We start from the raw sequence: 27,050 nt of genomic DNA on the forward strand, positions 1-27,050 counted from the left end.
GGGAAAGAGGATTGTGTTTAACTCCTTTGATTTATGCAGGTGGGGGGAAGATGGAAAGCTGAAGAGTGAGGGGGAAATAAAGTTAGGTTGATAACTGGCTGGGAAGGAGATAGGGTTGCCAACTATAGGTGGGAAATTCCTGGAGATTTGTGAGATGGAACCTGGAGAGGGTGAGGTTTGAGGAGGGGTGGGACCTCCCAACCAGCCATTCCCTCCTGGGGAATCGCTGTTGCCAATCTCCAGGTGAGGGGTGGAGATCACTCAGAATTATAATTGATCTCCAGGAGGGAGGGGGGAGGAGATGGAAAGCTGAAATCAGAGGGGCAGATAATGGCAGGTTGATGCTTGGCTGGGAAGGAGATAGGGTTGCCAACTCCAGGTTGGGAAATTCCTTGAGATTTACGGGGTGGAGCCTGGAGACGGTGAGGTTTGAGGAGGAGTGGGACCTCAGCCAGGTACAATGCCATAGACCACCCTCCAAACCAGCAATGTCCTTCTGGGTAACAATTCTTGCCAATCTCCAGGTGAGGGCTGGATATCACTCAAGATTACAACTGCTCTTTAGGTAGCAGGTATCAGTTCCTCTGGAGAAAATGGTGGACTCTGTGTCATTTTACCTGGCTGAGGTTGCCACAGCAAATTGACACTGAGTGCCCAAGGCCTTGGCACTCTTCCCGAGCCTTTTTCTAGAGCTCGTTGTATTTATTTCCACAACGAGCATTATTCCTAGTCTGACATAAATGTCACTTTGTCGGGCCTGGCCATGTGTGCCATAAAATGTAATGCCAGGCATGGGAACTATAAACTTTATAAAGGATACAGGCAAACCCAATTAATAATATATATTTTTAATTCAAAATACAAACATGCTTAAAACATTAACCGTCTTACTGTACTTCCTTCCTGTTGCCCAACCTCCCACTTCCACTGCCTATTATGCATTAGCACTGGGACAGTATACAGGGACATTATGCACAGCCTCTGTCATACTGCAACAAAGGTAATGACCAGTTGCTCACAGGCCACATAAGAGCCTTGAACGGCTGGTTTTGGCCCGTGGGCCGTATGTTTGACATCCTGGTTTAAACCAAGGTTTTGTGTCATGTCTGAACTGAGCCAGTGTGTTTTTGTGAACAGGTTCTTCAAAACAAAAACATTCTAAAAGGGGTCTAAGAGGATTCTTCGTTTGGGGAGGAAAGATTGCTTATTATTTTCTTTACATTGTTAATGTCCTCTCTGATTTCAGAAGGTTATTGTGGCTGGATAATGACATTGCTGCTTTGAAAATGCTGATGGTTGGGGAAACTGTTGCTATGCAGTGCCCTGAATGCATCTAAAATGCTTGGCAAATTCATTTCCCAGTCTGCTTTGTGATTTCTTGGCTCAGCTAAAATCTCCCGCTGCTTAATCCATCCAAAGTCCACGATAGTCTTTGATTACTACAAATGTAACCCTCTTACACTTAACAGATTTGTCAGTCTTATGGCCAAATACACAAAGCACAACATTTCTGGAAGCTGAACAAAAATATCCACTTCAAATTCCTTGGGGGGGGGGGAGATTGAGATCCTGGTTTGTGCTACAATTCTTCATTGACCGTGGAAAAAAGAGTCAGTAAAATGCTTGCAGACACTACCATAGTAGCCCTCAGAAAGCCTCCCCAATGATCATGCCTAAGCACCTTTCAAAAAATAAAGTTAAATATGCAGTTTCTGTGAACAGCATGTGAAAAATAAAATATGTGCTTAATATTTATATCGGGAAGGGATCAGCTTGTACGTTCTGGACTTTAAGTCACTTACTGCTCACGAAGTTTGCACGTTCTGGACATAGGCTTTCAGTTATTTACTGCTCACAAATTACCCTTCAACACAGTTTTAACTACCCTTTTGTAACTGTTCTTGAAACACATTTGCCCCTCTAATCTTTAGCTGAATGCTTTGAGGTGTATAGAGGCAGCTCCTGGTAATGTGACATAATATCACTATAGTCCCAAGTTTTTCCACCTGCTCCCAACAGCAACCAGTGAAGTTAAACAGAGGCAGGGAAACTGAATTAGATGTTGTCAGGCCATACAATTTGCTTCTCTCCTGTTTACCAAGAGAGGCAGGAAGACAGGTTTTGTTCATAGCAATGTGACCTTTGTTTCACCTTAGGTCACTGATATGGAACCAAGGTTGACAGCAATTCCACATTAAGAAATTATTGGAATGAAAGTGTGACCTTAAGCAAGTGCGTATCTCTCATTCCCAAAGCTTCTGACAAAAGTTCAAAAGGCATGAATTTATTTATTTATTTAAAACACTGATTTCTACCTTGCAGAACTCAAAAGGGCTTACAACATAAATAAAACAACAGTTATAAAACGCACAAAATACATCAGGGTCTAGGACACGAAAAGACATCAGTGACAGTCTCAGTGGGACTCTGAACTGTGTTAGTTCCCTCAATCTGTGCTCAACTCCAGACCCTGAACCTGTCACATCTATTTATCTGAGATCCATTATTTCCTTTACTTCCAGGTGGGTAGCCACATTGGTCTGAAGAAGTGAAACTGAAGTAGTGTGGGCCCACACGAAAGCTTATACCCAGAATTAAACTTTGTTGGTCTCTTTCAAAAAATCCCTTTACTTTGTAACCCTCCCCCATCCCTCACCCCCAAACTGGGATGAATTTGCATAATTGTAGCTTGTTATTCAAACACCGAAACCTGGTACTTGTAAGAATTATAACAATATCAGACCATTCTGTTTTAAGCTGCTTTTGATATACTCATGCCACGACCAGAAGTTATTTTGCAAGCATTTTGTGCCGGCACCTGAAAACACAAAGAACTGGCTTTGGAATTTTTGTTTCCTTACATGTGTTGAGAAGCGTTGGGGAAGAGATGAGAGTACTGTGGGGCTGAGTCTTCAGGGCCATGAGGGGCTGCATGGCTGAGGACCATCAAAACTGGCCTGTGAGGATACATCTTCTTCGAGATTCGGAAGAAACTAATACTGTCGTTGGTGATCAAGTCCGTCAGATAATCCTGAAAGAGTGGAGAAAGAGAAAGCTGAATGGTACATCAGTAACAGCCATCTACAATCCCAGAAAGCAGTCCTGATTTATTTTTTAAAGTATGTACATGAGTAGGATGTATAAGGAGCTGCGGTGGCTCAAGTGGTTAAGACGCTGAACTGCAGGCTGTGGAAGGTCAGTAGTTCAGCAGTTCGAGACCCGGGTGCCGCATGATGGAGTGAGCTCCCATCTCTAGTTCCAGCTCCTGCCAACCTAGCAGTTCGAAAGCAAGACTGCATGGCTGAGGACCATCAAAACTGGCCTGTGAGGATACATCTTCTTCGAGATTCGGAAGAAACTAATACTGTCGTTGGTGATCAAGTCCGTCAGATAATCCTGAAAGAGTGGAGAAAGAGAAAGCTGAATGGTACATCAGTAACAGCCATCTACAATCCCAGAAAGCAGTCCTGATTTATTTTTTAAAGGATGTACATGAGTAGGATGTATAGATTTGTAATATAATTTTTTTAATGTTGTCCCATTGGATGGCCACATTGTAATTTACAGCTTGCTATGTCCACTGACTTAAGTGGGAGGTACAAGAACCACACCTTCCTTCACCTGTTCTTCCCCTGGGCCTTCTTTATTGGTTCTACTTTTCTGACTGCTATGGGGCATACCAGCAGTCCTATTCTTGGAAGAAGGTAGAAGAAGGGGAACATACATGAACATGCCTCATACGAAGCAGGCCATTTGGTCCATCAAGGTCAGTATTGTTTACTCAGAACTGGCAGTGGCTCTCCAGGATCTCAAGGAGAGGTCTTTCACATCAACTACTACCTGGCCCTTTTTTAAGTGGAGCTTCCAGGGATTGAATCTGGTATCTTCTGAATGCCAAGCAGATGTTCTACCATTGAGCCATGCCACCCCCCCAAAGGGATAGATGACTAGAATGGGGGAGAAATGGAGGGGGGGGAGCTGTAGTAGCCACATCACCTGTTCAATCATTATTTTTTAAAGCTACAGTGCAAATCACTGAGTTGCAATCTGGCAATACTACTGTCAAATAAAAACAAAAACAAGATGTTCAGAGGACTTAGTGGAAGTAGGAATAGAAACACGATCTATGGAACTACTTGCCATCTTTGGCAAGATTGCAGTATTAAATTATAGGGCAATTTATTGCAATTTATTGCCAAACCTTCATAAAGACTCCATTTAATCCAAAAAATATGTTCCACTGAAGGATTGTTTTGAAAAGTGTGTTAGTGCGACTGGAGGCCTGACCTCATTATGATGACACACGATTAACACCCTAGAGATGATGGTGTATCACTTTTTCCTATTAACTCCGAAAACATTCTTGGAAGACATGCTTTTTGGGACCTTTAAGAATGTCATGACATGGGCACAGATATTTTTCCCACATAGAAAAAAGCCCTTCTATGCTGGGAAAAGCATAATTAGTCCTTGATTTACTCATTAATATGATTTTCAGCAGTTTCTACTGCTTTCACAACTGTTTCAAAGCACATAAAATGAACATAGATTAGACATTTATTTCCAAATACAAGTTAGCCAAACGAAACCATAATAAGGCTTTTCTCTTACTTGGACTAGACCGCAGTACTGTGTGTGGACAATGAAATCAATAGGATTCATCCTCAGATTAATATGCACATGGTTCAGGAGTTGAGAAACACACCCATTTATCATTAATGACTATGTCTCACACTACATTGTGCATTGAAATTAAAAAGCATGTTGATAATGACATATAAAGCCTCTGGTTCTGTGATCTATTTTAAATATTTTTATACTGCACGCTCAACTCATACAGGTTTATAAGGTTTCTCACAATTACAAGTATAAAAGAAACTACAATAAAAGACCAACAAATTATTAAAAAATTAGTTCCATAATTAGCAGCTCAAACAATTAGGAATATTAATCAAAAACCCCTGCATCCTCCTTTCCTTTCACAGTTGGCTGTGAAAACTGACAACTGAAAGGTTTATGCTGCACATTGTGTAAACTTCCGTATGTCCAATCAGGAAATAATTCAGAGATAATTTCCTGGACATCTAAAAAGTTACATCCAGACTGGGGCTCCGTGCAACTCTATCACTGCTTTAGAACTCTAGGAATTGGCACGAGATTACCACAAGTACAAAGTCACCATCAAACACTCAGACCTGAATTTTTAAAAAACTTTTGTATTTAGGGTTGCCAAGTCCCTTTGTTGTGCTGGCAGGGGGATGGGGTGCGTGTTCCAGGGTGGGCATGGATGTTGCACGACATGCTAACGTCACCCGGAAGTTGGGGGTGATGCTCTGTTTTTTGGATAAACTCTATGGTAAAAGCATCCTCAAACCATAGATTTCCAGGAAAACTTGTTGGTCTTTAAGGTATTACTGGACTCGAATCTTATTCCTTTATGTAATGTTTTACCAATTCAAAAGAGTGCATGCACACATCAGTAAACAAGCACATAAACATACAAAATTTGATACAATCATATGTACAGTCAGATTAGGCTTGCCAAGTCCCCCTGGGGGGCGGGGAAACCCCCACCTGAGAGGCCCGTTACCCACCACTGGCGGATCGGGCCCCGAGGGGAACCCCACCCCCAAAGCACGCGACGTGCCCGGCATCAGCACGTCACCCGGAAGTGACGCAGTCGCGTCGGGCACGTTGGGGGCAGGGCCGCGGTCATCCAAGGGAAAACTCTATGGTTTTCCCTCGGATGATTGTGTCCCCACCCCCGGCCTGCCTGACGTGGTTGCGTCACTTCTGGGTGACGTGGTTCCGGCACGCGTGCACTTTGCGCGTGCGCACAAACTCCCGGAGTGGTGCTGGAGTCCCCCGCTCTACATACAGCGAGGACTTGGCAACCCTAAGTAAGATCAATGCAGCTTTTTTTTTGCAGTGTTTATCAATGAATGCATTCACATTAGTAATGTAGAGCGGGGGAAGAAGACGCAAATTAACTGAAAGATCACTTTAGACATTCTCTTCCCTAAACTGGAATTAAGGAAAAGTGGAATGCTATGCAGATAAAAATTCCAGAACAATCAAGGAACAGAACTGAGGAAAACTAGTCTTTCCTACTTCAAAGTGGCCACCCATTTTGTTGCACTTATCAGATTCATTTGGGTTCGATCCTGGAAAGTTTCAAACTGATTCCAAAATGACTACATGGAAACTAGATCCTCACATTTGGCAAAACCGGATTATTCCAGAATCTCTTATTTATGTACTATTCTCAGCCAGTGTGCTTTGTGTGTGTGGTCCATTTCTATTCATACCCACATTTTAAAAAAAAAAACAGAATTAAAGTGGTTCTGTCTAGCCTCACTATCATGACAGCTGGTAGACAGCACTGTGAAAGAAAAATACATATTACCTCATGTCTACTTCCAAGTAGGACTGCCAACCTAAGGCTGGCAACTGACTGGAGAGACTGACCACCAGGGGAGGCCCTCACCAGTGATGCAGCGATGTTGCTGGGGATGTGGGGACATAACTTCTGGGCTGCGCTGGAAGTCACGTCACCAGTACCACCCCACTAAGTGGCAGCAGGGGAACAAGGCTGCCAGCTGGAGGTTTCCCACTAAGCCAGGAGACCTGGGCAGCCCTACTTTCAGACCTAGTCCTCAGTGAAGTGGTAAAAGCTGCACTGCTTCAGATTGCACGTGAGGAGGAATCATATGACTAAATGCTCCTTCAGTTTTCTGTGAAAAAGGAGGTCAGGATTAGGGTCATAGCCTAACCTTCTTGATGAATTAATTTTCTATATGTAGGAAAGCTTCTTTGGGGGGAGGTATGGAAAATTCAATCACATGAGGCCCCATCAAACATAGGGCTGCCAACTCTGGGGTTGGAAAATGTCTGGAAATTTAGGGGCGGAGCCTAGGGATGGCAAGGCTTGGGGAGGAGAGGGATCTCAGCAGGGTATAATGCCATAGTGCCCACTCTCCAAAGCAGCCATTGTCTCTAGGTAGGGCTGCCAAGTCCCCTGGGGGGCGGGGTTTTCCCTGCCGAAAGGGCCCCCAACCCACAAGTCCAGATCAGGCCAGTGGGGGGAACCCTGCCCCCAAAGTGCCCAGTTCGCCCCGACATGCCTGGCGCAATGATGTTACCTGGAGGTGACATCATCGCACCAGGCATGTCGCCGGTCGACACTCTAGCAATCAGCCTGAAAACTCTATGGTACCATAGAGTTTTCAGGCTGATTGCTAGAGCGTCAGCCGGCGACGTACCCAACGTGATGACGTCACTTCCAGATAACGTCATTGCGCCGTGTGCGCACCAATCTCCCAGACCAAAACTGGGTCTCCCCCACTGTGCCAAGTAAGTGACTTGGCAACCCTATCGCCAGGGGAACTGATCTCTCTAGTCCAAAGATCAGTTGTAATCTCAGGAGATTTCCAGGTCCCATCTGGAGGTTTGCAGCCCTAATCAAACATAAAGGGAAGGGAATGATACCTCATAGTTCAAATTATTGATGCTGAACCACTCTTTCACTCTCTATTTAACAATGATTGTGCAGAAACACAAAGTGAGGCGACATTAACTCCCCCCCACCCTTTTCGTTCCTTTAGGGACGAGGAAAGAAAGAAATAAACAAAGAGGAGACATATTCATTCAGAAGCTGATTTTCCTATCAGAAGCTGATTTTCCTATCTAACAGCAAGAGCATGACGATTTTGTTTACCGTCTCAGAAGCCATTTCACTGCATGGGATATGCTATTTTGAGACCATTTCTGTCACTGCAGCAAGAGGCAGAATTCATCCTCCAGCTCCCCCCCCCCATCTGATGCTGTCTGAGGTGGAACAGCCCAGATACTGGTTTGCCAGCTCAGTGAACAGTGGGCCAACGTTTCAGATTTGAGACACAATATTTAGTGTTTACATGTAACTGTGAAGGTAACGTGTTTTTCTATTTTTTTTTAATCTGATCATCAAAATTATGCTCTGAAACAGCAGTGTGTGAAATACAAGAATACAACAAACTTAAAAACTGCCAAACGGAGAAATATTTCCTACTGTTGTTGACAAGCATTCAGTTACTCTAGCCTTTCTTTTAGAACATTATGTATTTTCAAACACATAATACAAAAAGGTAATATTTAAATTCACTGTGAAGTTATAGGTATTTTAAATTGGATTTTAACTTGTACTATTTATTGTCTTTGTTTTGTTGTAAACTGCCCTGAGCCCTGAAATCTAATTTAATCTACTTTAATAAATAACAATAAATAAATAATAACACAAAATTTGGGAAACTTTTTCACAAGTAGCATGTATTAGTGGCATTTGATTATGTTTAGCTGCCCCATACAGATGCTACAACTGGGTATTTCTGCCACAACTGGTACTAAAAATGGTGCCCCACTGCCTCTGCTGCCACATCTTGCAGTCTCCTACTCGCCGGATCAAATTAAATTCAAATAAATCAGCATTCTATGTCTAGCCAGCGTTTGTTGTCAGTGATAGACACAGAATGGTGCTTAAGTTGATATTCATATTAAGATGTTGAGGCCATTAGGCCCCATGACATTATCCCCCCCATGGTAATTTAGTGTTGTTGTTGTTTTTAGTTTAGAGGTCCCTAATAATCTGAGGCACTAAACTGTAGCTACTTCGCTTGTGTGTAAATCCATCTCTCCATGTGCCCTGGAAACTCACAAGCAACCATGATGGGTAACTATCCCTTTTTGTAATCAAGTTTCCAGTTGATACCTATGGACCACCGAAAAGATGAATAAGTGGTCTCGAGATCAAATCAAATCTGATTTCTCTCTAGGAGCCAAAATGACTAAGCTAAGGCTTTTGTATTTTGGTCATATCATGAGAAGAAAAGACTCACTGGAAAAGACAATAACACTAGGAAAAGTTGAAGGAAGTAGGAAAAGAGGAAGACCCAACATGAGATGGATTGACTCAAAAAGTGAAGCCATGGCCTTCAGTTTGCAAGACGTAAGGAAGGCTGTTAAACGATGGGGTATTTTGGAGGTCATTCGTAGGGTCGCCATAAGTAAAAAGTGACTTAACGGCACACAAAACACATCTGTTAGCCATCCTTCCCATCCTTCTTTTCAGACTTTTTAGCTAGATGAAGTATGAGTTGTCCAAAACTAATCCAGGAAGGCAGAAATCACTTTGATTTGCTATGATAGAAAAAGTACTGGCCTTTTCTTCCACAAACAGTTCCTAAGTGACAAAGCTGGTTGTGGGCCTGGTAGCTGGATACTCAGCAGTAACTCTGAAAACTCCAGATTTGCATTCAGCAAGTGAAACAAGCTTTTTGGGGAGAAAATTAACACTCAGTGATGCTGGAGAGATCATTCAGGATATTGCTTTAGAAACTAGACTTCTTCTTGCTTAACAGAGATTGCCAGGGAATATGAACATGACTTTTTAATTACATTTTTATTGCATATCATTTGGCACTCACAGACATCAGAGATTAATTGTTCAAAATAACCCTAAAGGGTTGCCAGGTCTTGTGCAAGTGGGGAAGATGTTTTTGGAAACGAAAAGACATACATCGGTCAAAAAATAAATAAAATAACCTTTAATTCCTTTTACAGAAATTAGGTCACTTTTTTCTGTATCTAAGAAAAACTACGGTTGATTAAAAATATATTAGGAAAAGATGACTCTACTTTCAGGTACTGTCCAACTGCTTCAATCACAACACCAGTACTTCTTGTTACTATGTATGGCATGACTGAATGCTATCTCACCAGGAGTGGGTCATGGAGGACTATTACCTGCAACTGCGTGTTGCTTCATGGATGTGTCACAAGTACTGTCAAGAATAAGATGACAGAATGGGGAGGAGCCATGGCTCAGTGGCAGAGCATCTGCTTGACATGCAAAAGGTCCCAAGTTCAATTCCCCGCATCTCCAGCCATTGATCCTGGAGAGTCACTGCCAGTCTAAATATACAATACTTAGTGTGATGGAGCAAAGGAAGTACTTCTTCACCCAAAGAGTGATTAACACTTGGAATTCACTGCCACAGGAAGTGGTGGCGGCTACAAGCATGGACGGCTTCAAAAGGGAATTAGATAAGCATATGGAGCAGAGGTCCATCAGTGGCTATTAGCCACAAGGTATAGATAGGGACTCTGGGGCAAGTGATGCTCTGTCATCTTGGTGCTTGGGGGGGGGGGTCAACAGTGGGAGGGCTTCTAATGTCCTGGCCCCACTGGTGGACCTCCTGATGGCACTGGTATTTCTGGCCACTGTGGGATACAGAGTGTTGGACTGGATGGGCCTTTGGCCTGATCCAACATTGGCACAGCTGCTGAGTGACTAACATGCCCGCTTAGGTCATAAGAACATAAAAGCCCTGCTGGATCAGACCAGTGGTCCATCTAGCTCAGTATCCTGTCTCACACAGTGGCCAACCAGTTCCTCTGGAGGTCGAACAGGGCATAGAGGCCAAGGCCTTCCCCTGATGTTGTGTCCTGGCACTGGGATTTAGAGGTTGATGGCCTCTGATCATAGAGATTCCCTTTAGTCACCATGGCTAGTAGCCTCTGATAGACCTCTCCTCCATTAATCTCTCTAATCCCCTTTTAAAGCTGTCTACACCTGTGGTTATTACTACATCCTTGGGCAATGAATTCTACATCTTAATCACTGGGCACTTTAGATTCTGGGAGGCAATTGGTGGGTCTTGCTGTGAGGGGGGCTGAGGGCACTGTGAGGTTCCTCTTTGTCTATCTGATCTCGTCCAGCAGGATCTTATTAGCTCTGATGAAGACTGGCTGGCACTCGTTTCTACCTAGTATCCATTAAGGTTTCCCTTGCTCAAAAGGTAGTTGAATCTGACTCTAGGGGGTGGTGCTCATCTCCATTTCCAAGCCAAAGAGCCAGCACTGTCCGAACACATTTCCATGGTCATGTGGCCGGCATGACTAAACGCGGAGGTGCACGGAATGCTGTTACCTTCCCACCTAAGCAGTACCTATTTATCCATTGCCTACCTTTTAATTCAGGAGTCTGTCACCTATCCACTCAATACAGGGTCCCCACTTTTCAAATATTAAAACACCAATTATCACACACACACACATATTATATATATACATGTGTGTATGTGCGTGCACATATATGTATTCATAGTTTCAAAGAACATAAACTACTTGAGACATAATACCCTCAAAGAGGAGTGGGCCACACATTTGGGAATCTCTAGGGCAAGTCCTCTGCTTCTCTGGGACTCTTTTAAGAAGGTAGTAGAATTCTACTTGATTGTTATGTCTTAAATTATGTGGTTCTAAAGTAATCCCCACTCTTTGTCCTTTTGCTCAAAGCAGTGGAAATGCCCTGTCACTTTTTTTGGCCCACTTGATTATGTTAGGTATGTGCCTGTCTTTCATACCCTGGAAATCACAACAAGCCACCAGTTGTAGGGTGTCGGCTACACTGCATCATCTTCATCTTCCCAGTCTGGAATGCAGGCACCATATTTGACCCATTATCTGTGACAAACAGTGCCTGTTTCATGCCTGTGTTTCAGAGCATGCGCGCGCACACACACTCCTGCCAAAACAACATCCACGGCAGTACAGGGAGAAAAAAAGATGAAACTCTCTCACACAGATACACAAAGTCTTATAGATCTCTTATATCTAAATCTAACAAGGATGGGCTGTGGCTCAGCAGAAGAGCTTCTGCTTTGCATGCAGAAAGTCTTGGGGGTTCAATCCACGGCATCTCCAGTTAGAGAATCTTGCACTAGTTGGTGCGAAAGTCCTGCACTGGAGACCCTGGAGAGCCACTGCCAGTCTGAGTAGACAATACTGACCTAAATGAACTGAGAGTCTGATTCAGTAAAGGCAGCTTCATCTCTGTGTGTGTGTAATCCATATGTCTAACAAACCATGCTTAAAAGCTCCCCACCCAAGGAGCCTAATTTAAATCTTCCTATAAAACTACAGTCTAATTGATCTAAGAATCTACTAATCCAAAATCTTTTATCTAAGTATTAAGTAACTATATACACTAAGGGAAGCAAACGCAGGATAAGGTACTAGTAAAGGGACACAGAGAGATCTCTTTCAGCATGCAGAGTGTCTTCAACAGCAAGTTGTCAGGGGACACAGGGGAATTATAAAGCAGCTATGCTCACCTTTTAGTTGGAAAGGGCCTAATGTGTAACAGCTTTCTGTTGTCAAGCCCTAACTCAGGTTCCCATAAACACAGACTGGCAACAGTCTCAGGCTCTGTTCTTACCCCATTTCCCTCCTCACCTGGGAAAACCAATCAGGGAACACTCATCTCCCTTTCCTCCATCACGCTTGGTGCCAGCCTGCCTGGAGAATATGGTTCACTTTCATTTCCCAGGCAACCCAGCCTGCTTACTATTGGAGTGCATAGGATTTTGAATATCAAGAAATATTCCTATTATCCTAGGGTTGCCAGGTCCCCTTGCTGCTTCGGCGAAGGGATTTGGGGGGTGTTCCAGGTATGGGCAGGGATGCAGGGGACATTCTGGTTTTTGGGCAAAATCTATGGTAAAATTGGACTTAAACCACAGAATGTGCCCAAAAACCAGAGCATCCCCTGCATGACATCCCTGACACAACGACATCACTTCCAGGTGATGTCATCACGTTGGGGATGACATGTGGCAGTGTCACTGCTTAGGGGTAGGGTTTCCTCCACTGGCCAGCTGGTTTGTGGTGGTAGAAGCCCCTGAAACGGGGGGATCCCCTGCTGGGATCTGGGGGGCTGACAACCCTATACTATATAGAATGATAACTTAGTGAATTCCAAGTATTTCCAAATCCTTACTGTAAACTAAAGTTCCCAGTTATTTCCATTTTACAGAATTAGAGCTGAGGTGGAGAAAGAGGGATCTATCTAAAGCAATCAAGTGAGTTTTCAGTAAAGAATAATCTGAAGCTGGATCTCCCAGTACTTTACTGTAATGTGGAACTACTATTTATAATACCACAAATTTGAGAAGCAATAGTGAATGTAAAACATAAAACAACATACAGTATCTACCACATGGATGCAATTTCATGTGGACTCTTTGAGTACTTCTCTGGAGAGGAGGCATATACATTTTCTAAATAAACTGAACTACAAGAAGCAATTCCATATGGTATCTAAAATATTAAGAACCAATAAAATGGCCATGATAATAACGGAGGGGGGCAGATGAAGAATATTCAGATATTACAAGAGAGGTTTGCAGGGGACCAGCAAGGACTTGCATAGGGCATCTAATTTTCCCAGGTATTACCTCCCCTGCTATTTCTTCTTTCTGTTCGCTGGAAGCCCCTGTAGGTTCTCCCATTTTCCTGCTTCCTTCTCTTCTTTGCACCTATCAGTCAATCCACCTTTATCTGCTTCCAAGATTTCGCTTCTTCCCTCCCCCGGCAGCCTCTCCCAAGAGAAAGTCTGGCTGTTGCAGAATGGCTGCTGGTGCCTGGCCCACTTGTACAGTGGTCACTGCTGTCATTGTGCCAGGCATGGCCCAGGTGTGCAGCAGCTGGCAGCAGGGCTGGCTCAGTTACACAATGGCTTCCAGGCTGAAGCCACTCATGTAGTGGCTACTGCCATTATAAGCCCAGTTGTGTGGGGGCTACCACTGGGACAATTGTGACTAGTGAATCTCTGGTGGTCACTATTGGGCCTGTCCCCAAGTCAGTCCTCCTCTACCAGGGGTCATGACAGGAGGAGAATGGGATCCTTTCCAGGAATGTTTTGACCTTCTAATCCACTCCGCCCTCCCATGGCTTTGGTTTACAGAAACCAAGGCTTGGAAGGCTCAGCAACCTCCCAAATGGTCACTGAGAGCTCTGTGGGTACTCCTTTCTGGAAGCTACAGACTTTGATTTTTATTAATTTTGGAGGTTTTAATCCTCCTCTTTTTTAAGATTTCAAATTTTTCAAATTCCTTCAGGTTTATAGACAAATGTAGACTTGTCTTCTATCTCCCTGTGACCCTAGCTCCATTTTGTGGATTATTGCCCACCCAATTAGAGTACACTGTGGTTAACAACCCAGATACAAATCCTAGATTGAAATGCTGGCTTGGATCCATCATATTTCCACACACAGAGCATAAATTTCTTGCCTCTGCCCACCTGCAGGAGGGTATTTTGACCTGCAGGGGAGGAGTAAGGCAAATCACACTCTGTGGAGAGAAATCTTTCCATCTGTAGAAATGCTCTGCTGGATCCAAGCCACTGGTTTACTGGACTGATTGCATTCAGACTAACCCCAGTTTGATGAAACCACAGGTTTATAAATAATATTTTATCAGGATATCTGAATGTATCCCAGATTGTTCCAAAAATCGGCATACCACAACAACACAGTGATTCTCAATTAGAGAATTAATTGCATGCATTCAGATCAGAGCATCTCTCTGTGTTAATTAAAGCAGAGAGCCCCAGTCAATAGAATACGAGTTAAGCTACAATCAAATCCATTTCCCAGTTGGTAGGACATACTAGAGTGTTTACCGTCTCAAGAACTGCCTGCTGTCACGAAGTAAATTTAAAATTATACATCCCTCCAGAAGTAAAATGCTAATGTACAGTCTAAGGGAGCACATTTATGGATTGCAGTTTATATTACCAGCAGTGGCTTTCAAATATGAAATGAATACTTTAATTAGACCAATGCCATAAGACATCGTCAATGTTCTCACACTTGTGGCCAAGGGGAGGAAATTAGTATAAATCAATAGGACTTACCCTAGAGTAGTCAAATCCATGCTTTTCTTTTACTCCATTTCTACAGAGTGTGTAGTTGTAAAAACGAGAATTTTTAAGCAATCCAACCCATTCTTTCCAGCCAGGAGGCACATAGGAACCATTATATTCATTTAGGTACTTTCCAAAAAAAGCTGGAGGGTAGAGGGGAGAAAAAGTATAGTAAACATGCAGTAGGTATGAGTGCCTCAGAGATAAGCATTTGATTCAGAACTCTTTCATTTTTATTACGCCTCTTATGCAAAGTTCTGTTGTTGTCATTAACTAGGAACATTTTATTCAACACACAAAAATCAAAGCCAACTAGCTATTTCTATTTTTACTTAGGGCTCATGGAACATTAGGTATGGAAACTGACCCTGCATAGAGGCTTATAGGCTTACAGATAGCTTCCTGCATTGTCACCTTTGGTGAATACTTGCGATCTCTTTACAAAAAAAATATTTTTTTTAAGCTCAGCAATGGTTAAACATAATATGATGGCTGTTTTACATTTGCTTGATAGCTTCCATTTTGAAAGTGAGACTGTAAAACAAACAAAACACCCTAAAATAGGCACAAAATTGCTTTTCCTTTGTTTAATCCTGTCTGCTCTGGCTAGGGTTGCTAGGTCTCCCCCTCCTGGCCACTGGTGGGGTATCGGGGATAGGGTTGCCAGCTCCAGGAGGGAAAACTTCTGGAGATTTGGGGAGGACAGGGACCTCAGTGGAATACAATGCCATAGAGTCCACCCTCCATATCATCCATTTTCTCCAGGGGAACTTATTTCTGTAGTCCGGAGATTAGCTGTAATTAATTCCAGGGGACTCTAGGTCTTACCTGGAGGCCGGGATCCCTGGCCCTGGCACAGCAAATGCTTTGTCATATCTCTTTTGTCACCAGGCTCTTCTAGGAAGTGAGGTCTATATTCTAATAGTCTCTCCAAGGATACTTAGTTGAATTGCCAATTGGATGTTGTTACCCTTGGAAGATTGTGGTTACCCATTCCCATACATGGCAAGATACATGACTTGCTTTTACTGGCCAAGGACTCTGGAGGTGTGCCAGTTCGACCCAGTTACAACACTGAGAAGTTTTAAGTTTAAAAAAAGATGTGATGGGAAAATCACACGGTTCTTTTGTGCTGGATTCTGCCTGTTGGCTGCTTCTGAGACAGAGTGGCTGTTCCAGGACCTCTAGGAGTCTACAGTCCACTTGGTCAACACCATTTTGGACTTTTTGAAATGGCCTAACCCAAGGACTTTTGAAACTTGTAAATTTGGTGATTCCATTCTATCCAAGACATTCATCAACCCAAGCTATCCATTTGCCCCCACAGTCGGAATAACGAGATGGACAACAGTTTGGATCAAACAAGGGCCACTTTATTAACTATATACAGTTTATTAACAAAAACCCGGCAAGGGAGCACTTCCTAGGTAGCGGAACAGACAAGGCAGGTGTCAGGCTAACCAACCTCCTTGTCTAATATGCGGGCGAGCCACCAACCCCAGTCTTGAGCCATTAATCTGGCTTGCGACCAGGAGCCCAGCCACTGGTAGCCTCCCAGGAGCTCCTACCCCTGAAACCCTACAGCTTGCAGAGAGGAGCTTACCCAAGAGGTTCCCAGAGGGAATCATCATTCACTGCCCAGGGCCTTAGTAGCCCGCAGGCCATTCCTGAAGTCCCCCAGTTCCCAAAACACGGGGCGGCTTAAGGTGCTCACCATTTTCCGCTTCCTTATCCCTGCCCTATTCTGCCAAAGTGACCAACCTATTTAACAGCCACGCCCTAAACCTGTTGTTCCACTGCTCCAGTGTAAGGTAGGTGAAAACACTACCACCCAATTGCCAATCCTGGGTAATAGCGAAAAATTCCTACCTGCCCCCCTTGGGCGACCAACCTCAGCCTACACTAGAAAAAAAACCAGGGCGCCGCCCCCCCTCCTTGCGGCGGCAAACCAGCCCCCGGCCGCCATTGCCTTCGGTGGCGACCGGGAGCTCCCTTCTCTTTCTTTTATAACAAAATACTGGCCAGAAGCTCTGTGAGTAGTGAAGGAAGATTAGGAGTGTCAGCAACACCATCTAAACTAAGCTATCTTTTTGCTTGCTCATCCTGTTTCCTGACCAAAGTCATGAGTCCTTGAGTGCCAGCTGAAGGAAAAGAGCCAAAGGGCTCTTGGGATTTTGGCTCTTCACCTGTGGTTTGTGTCTTGTGGCCTTGGGGAGGCTGGCTCTCTAGACTCAAGAAGCCCAAGATACAGCTGGTTATTCTGTTTGTTTATATATTTATTGTATTGTGCTTTGATTGCATTTTTATTGTTATAAGCTGCTTTGGATCTCCTGGGTGGGGAAATGAAGAATAAGCATCCTAACTAGTGAACCATTTTTACTTCACAAGAGTTTGCACGTAATGAGAAGCCTCAGAGCAACTGCAGTGACCGCTGGTTCTGATAGCAGCTAGCACCACCTGCAAAAGCCCCTTCCACCCCTGACATTGTTGCTGCTTTGCTCACCCACCCCACTGGCAGCACCCAGTTTCCTCCTGGAGGAGCAAAGCCATGCAGGGAACTAAGCATTCGCAAAGAAGGCAAAGGCACACTGAGACACCATGCAAGAATTCCAGGCACTTTGCAAAAAAAGTAAGCATAAAAACTTTATGGACGGACAACAGAGCTACATAACAATTAACCGGCTTCCAAGTTCAAGCTGAGTCAGAGGTGTGCTAACGAATTCCAGTCCATCACTTTGACCATTAAAGTTTCACTGCTCTTGCCTTTAATTAGGTCATCCACATTGGTCAGACTAAAATAACAGCAATGAAGAAAACAAAACCATTGTGAAGGGATTAAAGCAAAAATCTGGCCCTGCTCTTTCAAAAGAGAAGTGTGCAAAGCAAAACACTTGCTCAAATTACTTTGCTTTCAAAGCCCCTTCCAATATTTAGAGAGTGAAATGCAATCCACAGTAATGTGAGCGTAAAGGAGCATTGGAGTAGATCTCTCCTACTGGACTGGTATCCAGAGATAATGGATTGTGATACTGATTCTTATCCACAGTAGCAGGATTGTACATGGCAGTCTAAAAGTTTTTGAGCTGCTCTATTATATTACAACCAATGGAGCTGTGTTTGGCACTGTCTCTACACGTTGTCCATGAAAAACCAGCTTAGACTCAGCAACTGAAATCCTGTAGCTGGACTAGCTGCAGACCACTAATTAGCATAGCTCCTTCAAGTAAGTAATGGCAGGTAAATTACTCTTATCAGAAGCTTTAGAACCAAAAGTCATGTGTGTGTGTGTGTGTGTGTGTGAAGTGCCATCAAGTTGCAGCTGACTTACGGCAACCTGTAGGGTTTTCCAGGAAAGAGGGGGTTTGCTATCGGCAGGCTCCGGCTAACAACTCCAGACTTCCTTGGTGGTCTTCCATCCAAGTTCTGACCAGGCCAACCTTGCTTAGCTTCTAACAACTAACAAGATCAGGCTAACTTGGGCCATACCTACCTGTCTACTGCTTGCCAAAGACACCGGAATTTCTTCCCTTGGGTGTCAAAATATGCTACATGTTTTTCTTCTTATTCCTTGGATTCCATTACACTCTTTTTCCTCCTCCTCCTCCTTACATCTTTGAAAGGCTAGTATATGAAGGAATATGAAATTACTTTGGTTTTGCTCAAAGGTCCACAAAGTAATTGCCAGTTTACTACTGGTGACTACCAATGTTCCCTCTAAGCTGTGGAGTCTTGTGAGCAAAAGTTCTACTTTGCGAGCTACTGGCATCAGAGTGGTGGTGAGCGAGCAATTTGGCTACTTGCATAAATTAGTTTGCTCTGGAGCCATCCTTCTGAGCTAAGACAAAAATGTGTGAGCTGGAAGCTAAAAAACAGTGCGCTAGCTCACACTAACTCAGCTTAGAGGGAACACTGGTGACTACTACTTTTTAATCTGGCAAAAGCCCTTCTGTAGACCTTGGAGTAGGGCAAGGGATCCCTCTAAGGTAAGCTTTAGAGTCACCTCTCCACTTCCTGAACATCTCCAAAGAAATCACAAGTCCAGGGAGAGCCCCACTTCTCTAGATTTGAGAGGACGACTGGGATCTTTCCAGTCTTGTGCTAATCCCAGGAGATGTTTAGAAAGTGGTGAGATGCCTGGTTACTTTTTGAGCAACTGAAGCTCAGCATAATAGGTGTATCTCCTGTTTCTCATACCCTGCTTGAGTTGGGAGGATGTTGGGACCTTGCCCCCCCAATCACACTGCAACTCAGGTTTGCTCTGAGAATATCCAAAGCTCAGGGTGGTGTCACGGAGAAGACCCATCTCTCCCTGAGGGATGAGGCAGAGCTGGTGCTGCTGTTTGCTCCTCCACGAGGAAGCTGGGTGCTGTCTGGATACTAAGGCCAGCCAAAATTTACAGATTCCTGGTACCACAATTCATTCTTTACAAATGTACTGGCTTGTACCATTTTGCATTTTTCCTTTCCTTTGTTCGGTTTATTTATATATTACATTTGTCTCTTGCTGTTCTTCCATCATGGAATCCAGGATGGCTTTCCATTCCGTGAAGCTTCCCATCCAGGTCCTGAGTAGAACTAGACCTGCAGCTGAACTCTGAGCAAAGTGTTTCCCAGTGATAGACAAATCTGTGCCTATGTGCTCCCATGCCGAATTGGAAACACACAGTCGGAGTCCACTGAGTTAGATGAATATCTGCTTAATGCATTGAATACAGGGAATACGGGGCTGTATTCTGCCATAACCAGGAAGGGCTGAAGGTCTTATACCCCAAATGACATCACATATAGTTTACACATTAAAGAATCTCTAACTGGTACCAAGCAGTTAACATCATACAAGCATCATTTGACTTTAAACCTCACTATTGGTCTCTCATGTATTGTCAGTGATTACATTTGCTTATCTGCTCTTCAGAGCAATGGGAACATTAGGGAACACTGCCACACTCTGGAACCCCTACTGGTGTCGTCTTCCCATATTATTTGTTCACGATTCCTCAGTTCTATCTAGCACAAAAATAGTTAAATTTCTTACCTGGAAATATAACCCAGTGTATACTGCGTAATCAAAAGTGCAAAATGTACTCTATAGTTAACAGTTTCAGAGGGCAGCCCTGTTGGTCTGTAGCAGAACAGCTAGATTCAATTCCAGTAGCACCTTAGAGACCAATAAAATTCGGGGGGCATGAATGTTCGAGAGCCAATGTTCCCTTCGTCAGATACAAGTAGGCCCTTGTATCTACTATCTGTATCTTGAGAAGGGAGCTCTAACTCTCAAAAGCACTTTCGACCCAAAATCTTGTTGGTCTCTAAGGCGCTACTGGAATTGAATCTATAGTTAATAGATGACTCTTGCTCAGGACAACTTACAGTGACCTGAACAAGGCTAAGAATGTTATTTCTGATTCCTTGGCTTACAAAGAGTTTGATGACTGAACCCTGAGAGTTAACTTAATTAAACTTACCAGCTTATTTTATATATATCTCTATAGAGCTCTCTCTCCCCAAGAAAAACAGAATCCATTCTGTTCCAGTAAGCAATAAACTTGGAAGAAGCATTAGAAAAAAACATGGGCTTATAAATAAATAGACAAAGCAAACAGTATAGTCTTAACAGAACTAATTAAGAGAAACCTCCCACCCATTAAGAGTCTGGCTGGTCCTAACCACAAACATTCCACTCCGCTAGGAGCCCTTTCAGACAGAAGAACGGTAAGGCTCTACAGAGACATTTTTAAAAGTTGCTTCTTTCTGGAGAAAGTTTGGCAAGCAACACAAGTACTTACATTCTACAAGGGAAGGTAGAAATACCATTTGAAATCCAGTGTTGCTCAGTTTTCTCCTGTTTGTGCTTTCATACCATAAATGTCTGCTAAAGATATTTACTTATCATGACTTTTTATACACCAAGTTCCAGTTTCAGTACATGGAGGCCAGAGTGGAATCCAAATCATTGACAGAGTTACAAAAAATAGAAGGACCAAACTAGAACAGTATGCAGTTAGGAAGTGTGTGTGAACACAAAAGCTTATACCTTGAATAAAACTTTGTTGGGCTTAAAGGTGCCACTGGATTCAAACTTTGTTCTGCACTTAGGAAGTAGAGATGTATTAATCAAGAACTTCATGCTGAGAATTTAAGAGAACCTACAGCAGCCAACAGGAGAACAGGGTGTGGAGAACCATTTACATAGCTTGAATTGCTAGGGTTAGTTCTCAGAAACTTCTGTCTCCAGAGTGGAGCCAGGAGTGGGTGAGGTTCATTGACAAGGGTTAGGCTGCTTAACCAGAGAGGTGTTCTTCAAACCCTTACATTTTAATCATCTGCAAAGCTCCTATAATTCTCAATCAATAAGACTTATCAGGGTGTCTGTTCTGCCTCCGTGCCTGATGCAACCAGTAGAACCTTTCACACTAACCAAGGGTCTTTGCAAAGCATCTCTGGCCATATGGCTATTAACACTACCAGGCCTGAATAACTGGCCTTTTAAAGTAATTAAAATATGATTGCTTCAGAACAGCTGCACCAAGGAGACTTCCATAGCAGCTCCGCAAAAGGATGGCAAAAAAAGACCAAGAATGGGATGGGGGCCTATATTGCAGTATCAACAATGTATATTTTTAGTCTGTAAAAATAAAATCCACATAATTCCCTTTAGGGAATCTATATTATCCTTTTGAAAAGGTACAAGCTCAATAATCTGATAAGACTTTTCAATATTTTTTTTTGCAGTCTTTATAAGATCTAAATCTAACACGGAAAGCTTTTGACAAACGCACAAATAGCCTGCTTCAGTTTTTGCTGTTTTGAAGGCTGCAAGATAAGAATCCCTTTTCTGAAGAAATACCAAACTAAATATTACTTCTTGGCTGAAATGTTAAATCAATACGAGGAAACATTATTCTTTAAATGCAGGTGCTGGCATGCTATCAGAACAATACATTACCAAGAGGGGAAGAATGAAAGGAGAGGCCATTTGGATAATTTAAAAATACATTGAGTACAGATATATTCAGATAAAAATAAAGAGGGAGGAGAAGGGAAAATAGATATATAATGGTTTGCGGAATAGCATAAAAGCATGTGCTGATTCTTTGGCTTCATTTCACAGCTATCAGGTTGGAAACAAAGGAAACTGTTCAAATAGCTTTATCGTCGCTATTTTTAAATTATTTATATAATTTACCAATCCACATGTTTCTTCACAGAGAAGTCACAAGTGAGGAGCTTACAAGGTGAGGAGTAAGATAAGCAAGGGGAGGTCTGCACTGGCTGCCTGTCTGTTTCAGGCACAATGAAAAGAGCAGATTTTTACCTGTGGCTTGGGGCCATATTGTCCAGTCCACTACCTAAGATCTTCTTCACAAGCCCTGACCTCTGTGACCGTCTACAGGTGCATGGTGGGCGGCGACCAGAGACAGAGCTTTTCCAGAGGTTGTGCCTCACCTGTGGAATACCCTTCCCCCTGAGGCTCACTCAGCACCTTTCCTACTCTCTTTCAGGTGTGAGGCCAACCCCCTTCATTTTTACCCAGGCCTCACCTGGAGTACTGTGTCCAGTTTTGGGCACCACATTTTAGGAAGGATGTTGACAAGCTCAAGTGTGTCAAGAAGAGGGCAACCAGGATGGTGAGAGGGTTGGAATCCAAGTCTTATGAGGAAAGGCTGAAAGAGTTGGGTATGTTTAGCCTGGGAAAGAGAAGGTTTAGAGGGGACATGATTGCAGTCTTCAAGTATCTGAAGGGCTGTCATGTAGAAGATGGAGCAGATCTATTCTCTGTTGCTCCGGATTGCAAGACTAGATCTAATGGGTGGAAATTACAAGGGAGTCATTACCGGCTAAATATCAGGAGAAACTTCCTAACTGTAAGAGTGGTTGAGCAGTAGAACAGACTGCCTTGGGAGGTGGTGGATGCTCCTTTGCTGGACATTTTCAAGCGGGAGGCTGGATGACCATCTTTTGGGTATGTTGTAGGTATGTAGGGCTATCTTTCGGCTATGCTCCTGCAGAGTGCAGAGGGTTGGACTAGATGACCTGCAAGGTCCCTTCCAACTCTAACATTCTATGATTCTATGATTCTAAGGTGCTGATCTTTTAAACATTTATATAGTCTTCTTTCAGCCTGAGAATGGTCTTCTGAGACTCAAACTTTGTCCTAGATTTCCAAATAGAAGCCTTCCAGAGTCAAAGCAGATACAAGTCAAATACAAGTAACAATAGCAATCCCTGAGCCTTTATATCCCAGTCAGAAGGTGGGAAGGGTACCACAAACAAAGGGAGTCAAGATGCAAAGGCACAATACAAAATGCTATCAGCTTGATTAGAATAGGAGAGAACTACGTAGGGCAGAAAATTAGCATCTGTAGTGAGTGGGTTTTTTAAATATTTAACTTTTATTATGTTTTTATTAAATTTTATTTTATACATTTAACTCCAGGTTCTCTGGAGGGACAGTGTATAAATTTGCTAAATAGGTAATCTAATTCTTGCAGTACAGGTGGTCTTAATGGCAAGCACCCTGAGACCAGCTCATTATTGACTTTAGTGGTCAGGTGGGTTGGGGAGGGGACACCCTCAGCTCCAAGTAGCATCAACCAAACCCTTAGTTGCTGGAAGAGCACCCTGGGGGATGAGGATATGGCTTTGCCCCTCTCAGCACCATTTTATGTAGAGGCAAAGATAAAAGAAGTTGCAGTAATGCCGGCCAAGTTTAGAGCCAGGGTGAATTCATCCCAGGTTTTGTTGGCAGCTGCTCATACCCAATTTAGGGTTGTTCATGTGAAAGTAAATAAACAACATAAACACAAACAGCTGAATAATCTGATATATATAATTGCCCTCTCCCATTGGCTGTGCTGTGCACTCCATCAGCCATTGGCCCATCAACCATCAATCAAGAGTACTCATGCGCCATTAGCTGGGTGCTACTGCCAAAATGGTTGTCTCTCCTGATGAAGTCACTTCTCCTGCTTGGCTCCTGTGGGGCTAACTTTTCCCTCAGTGGCGGTTGCTAGGCAACCAAGCTTGGTTCTGTCAGTAAAAAGGCAAAGCCAGGATGCCCTTTTCAGGCCTTTGTGGGGAACTCATTGGGGCCAGTCCTGACTAGGGTTGCCAGCTCCAGTTTGGGAAACTCCTAGACATTTTGTGGTGGAGTCTATGGAAGCCATGGTTTGGGGAGGGGAGAGGCCTCAGCTGAATAGAATGCCATAGAGTCCACCCTCCAAAACAGTTATTTTCTCCTGGAGAACCGTTGCTGCCATTCTCCAGGTGAGGGTTGGAGAACACTGAGAATTACAACTGCTCTCTAGATGGCAGAGCTCAGTTTCCCCGGAAAAAACAGCTGCTTTGCAGGGTACTTAGTGTCATTATACCCTGCTGAAGTTGCTTCCCTCCTGCTTGGGTCCCCACTGTGGAAAAAGACTACTTTTCCTAGGTAGAGGCTGCAGGTGGTGGTGATGAGATGGAAAGCTGAAGTCAGAGGGGCAGATAAAGGTAGGCTGATGGTTGACTGGGAAGGATAGGATTGCCAACTCCAGGTTGGGAAATTCCTGGAGATTTCAGGTGTGGAGAGGGTGAAATTTGAGGCGGTGGGTGGGTCCTCAGACAGATACAATGCCATAGACTCCAAACCAGCCATTTCCTTCTGGGGAACCATTGTTGCCAATCTCCAGGGGAGGGCTGGAGATCACTCAGAAATACACGTGCTCTTCAGATGACAGAGATCAGTTCCCTTGGAGAAAACCGTAAGCTCTGTGTCATTATACTTTGCTGAGGTTACCACAGCAAATTGACACTGAGTGCCCAAGGCCAGGACACCTGCCAAGAGCCTCTTTCTAGAGCCCACTGTATTTATTTCCATTATTATTAAAGAAATAACGCAAAAGTTACATTGATGCAAATTGATGCTGGTAGTGGTAGAAAGTGCCATCAAGTCGCAGCCAACTAACAATAACTTCTCATGGGGTTTCCAAGGCAAGAGACAAACAAAGGTGGTTTGCCATTTCCTGCCTCTGTGTGGCAACCCAGGTCTTCTTTGGTGGTACTAATCAGGGTTCACCCTGCTTAGCTTCTGGGATCTAATGAGATCAGTCTAGCCTGGGCCATCCAGGTCAGGGAAATCTGATGCTACTTAGTTTTTTATCCTGTCTTTCTTTCAAGGAGCTTGGAACCATTCTCATAACTAGCCTATGTGTTAAATTAGGCTGATGAAGAATAAGTGGTCCGGGGTTACACACTGAACGTGCCATTGCACACAAACTAGGCTTAGATAAAGTGACAGCCCTATGCTGAGTTCCACCCCTCCATATCTCTTTTTAATGTTTAACACAGTGAGTCACATATCATAACGTTAGGAGACCTTTTTAGATGTTAGATCTATGTGTACCAGAAGCCCAGCAACCATGCAGATCAGGAGCACATGCTACCTTAGATCCTCCCAGTTACACATGGTGGCCACATTGTCTGAAGAAGAGAAGAAGAAAAGAGATTGGATTTATACCCCACCCTTCACTACCCAAAGGTGCCTCAGAGTGTCTTACAAACTCCTTTCCCTTTCCCTCCCCACAACAGACACCATGTGAGGTAGGTGGGGCTGAGAGAGCTCTGACAGAAACTGCTCTTTTTCAAGAATAGCTGTGCCAGAGCTTGTGACTGACCCAAGGTCACTTCAGCAGGTGCAAGTGGAGGAGTGGGGAATCAAACCTGGTTCTCCCAGATTAGAGTCCGCACACTTAACCACTACACCAAACATTGTCCAGCTTCAGTACATGAGAACTGGAACCCTGAAAAATCAGGGTTTCGTTTAACATGTACTGAAGCTGAAAATTTGTGCACTGCCTGTGTTCAGACAAAACAGCAGCCACACGTATTGTGAGGATCTTTGTGCAGTTGTCAGCCTCCCAGAATGCATGGACCTAAAGCCTGAAAAAGGGAGTTTCTGCACATCAGGGCAGCAGTGCAGACTATGCAGAGTTACTCCAGTCTGAGTCTATGGATTTAATTTTAGATGTCATTTTAGAGAGTGAAAGACTTTTCAGGCAGATTAAGGGGTATTTCACTCCCAGGAAGGCAGATCCATGAGTAGATGCATTCATCCATGTGTGCACATTGCTGTATCTTTTAGCAGAAGCTAATTTCATCTACTTCAATGGCAGCCCAAGAACTCAACTATGTAATGATCCCATGTCAAGGATGTTCCCTCATCCTTTCTTCAGGTTGAGTCCCTGCTGCAGCATTCCTACAAAAGGGAACTTTTTGAGGGTGCCAAATTGTCTCTAAAACTCTCCCCAACCTCATCTCCTCGGTGCTGAAACTTTCCACAACTTATTTGCTTGATTCTATGACAACAGTCTTAACAAACTGATCCCACAATGCATTATGGTGAAAATTAAGTGCAAAAAACAAAAAGCCACCCATATGGTTTTAGTCAATTTCTACCCAGTCACTCCAAAGGTCAAAGCAGATGAACTGTTGGGTGATTGTGACTGGCTCTTTCCCATTTCTTTGTAAGCTGAAAGACAGGCATAAGAGGTCAGTGCTGGGAGGGAACAGGGGATTTAACCCTTTGCAAACTGTAACCAGATAGTTTCAGTGGGTATTTGTGTTGGTTTATAGCAGAACAGTTGGACTCAAGTCCAATAGCACCTTAAAGACCAGCAATATCTGATGAAGGGAGCATTGAGTCTCAAAAACTTATAACCCCAAAATCTTGTTGGTCTCTAAGGTACTATTGGACTCACACCAATTTGTAACCAGCATGTTATGTAGTGGGTTGCCGCATGGATAAACGACCGACGACGACGTGGTGCATGGCACGCTTTATTTGGTACACAAGAACAAGGGACAAACGGCTGGCAGGCCAACTATATACATACCTGGGGACACACCCCTGGTCACCATTGGTGGGTTTGAATCTCCCGCCATGGTTCCCATTGGTTCCCCAGTGGAGGGACTAGGAGCCTAGTCCCTATTGTTCTTCCAGAGCCAAGCTCTGGCTGTTCGCTGGCCCCTGGTGGTGGTCAGCATACACTACATAGCATCTGTACACTGTCAGAGCCCTTGAAATGAAAAGATTGGTACTCATTTTTTCCCCTGCTCAAAGGTGTAATGACAACATGGGAGATGTTTCCCATTAGCCATTGCTACTGATCATCTAACAATGGATTTGGGGCTTTCTTTATAAAACGTGCCTGCCATTTTCCCCCTCTCCTCACTATATATTTTATCATGCTATTTTTTGCTATTTTTCCCTATAAAAAAAAATCCCAGTGTACAAGCAGAGTATTCATGAGGCAGCAATCCTGCTG

The 27,050-nt window shown here is 43.6% G+C and overlaps 1 protein-coding gene across 1 annotated transcript in view; it reads right to left on the bottom strand.

The window, feature by feature from the left end:
- The window catches only part of SULF2 (sulfatase 2), a gene marked incomplete at its 3' end in the record, with an annotated part of 114,662 nt that overhangs the window by 24,060 nt on the left and 63,552 nt on the right, over positions 1-27,050 (bottom strand). The window contains exons 4-5 of the mRNA XM_015410906.1: positions 14,737-14,888; positions 2,862-3,031 (exon numbers count right to left, since the gene is read on the bottom strand). Of these exons, the coding sequence (XP_015266392.1) occupies positions 2,862-3,031; positions 14,737-14,888 (322 nt within the window). The remainder of the gene's footprint in view (positions 1-2,861; positions 3,032-14,736; positions 14,889-27,050) is intronic.

This window comes from Gekko japonicus, unplaced genomic scaffold (genome assembly GCF_001447785.1).
Source record: "Gekko japonicus isolate JY-2015 unplaced genomic scaffold, Gekko_japonicus_V1.1 scaffold125, whole genome shotgun sequence".
Lineage (NCBI taxonomy): Eukaryota > Metazoa > Chordata > Lepidosauria > Squamata > Gekkonidae > Gekko > Gekko japonicus.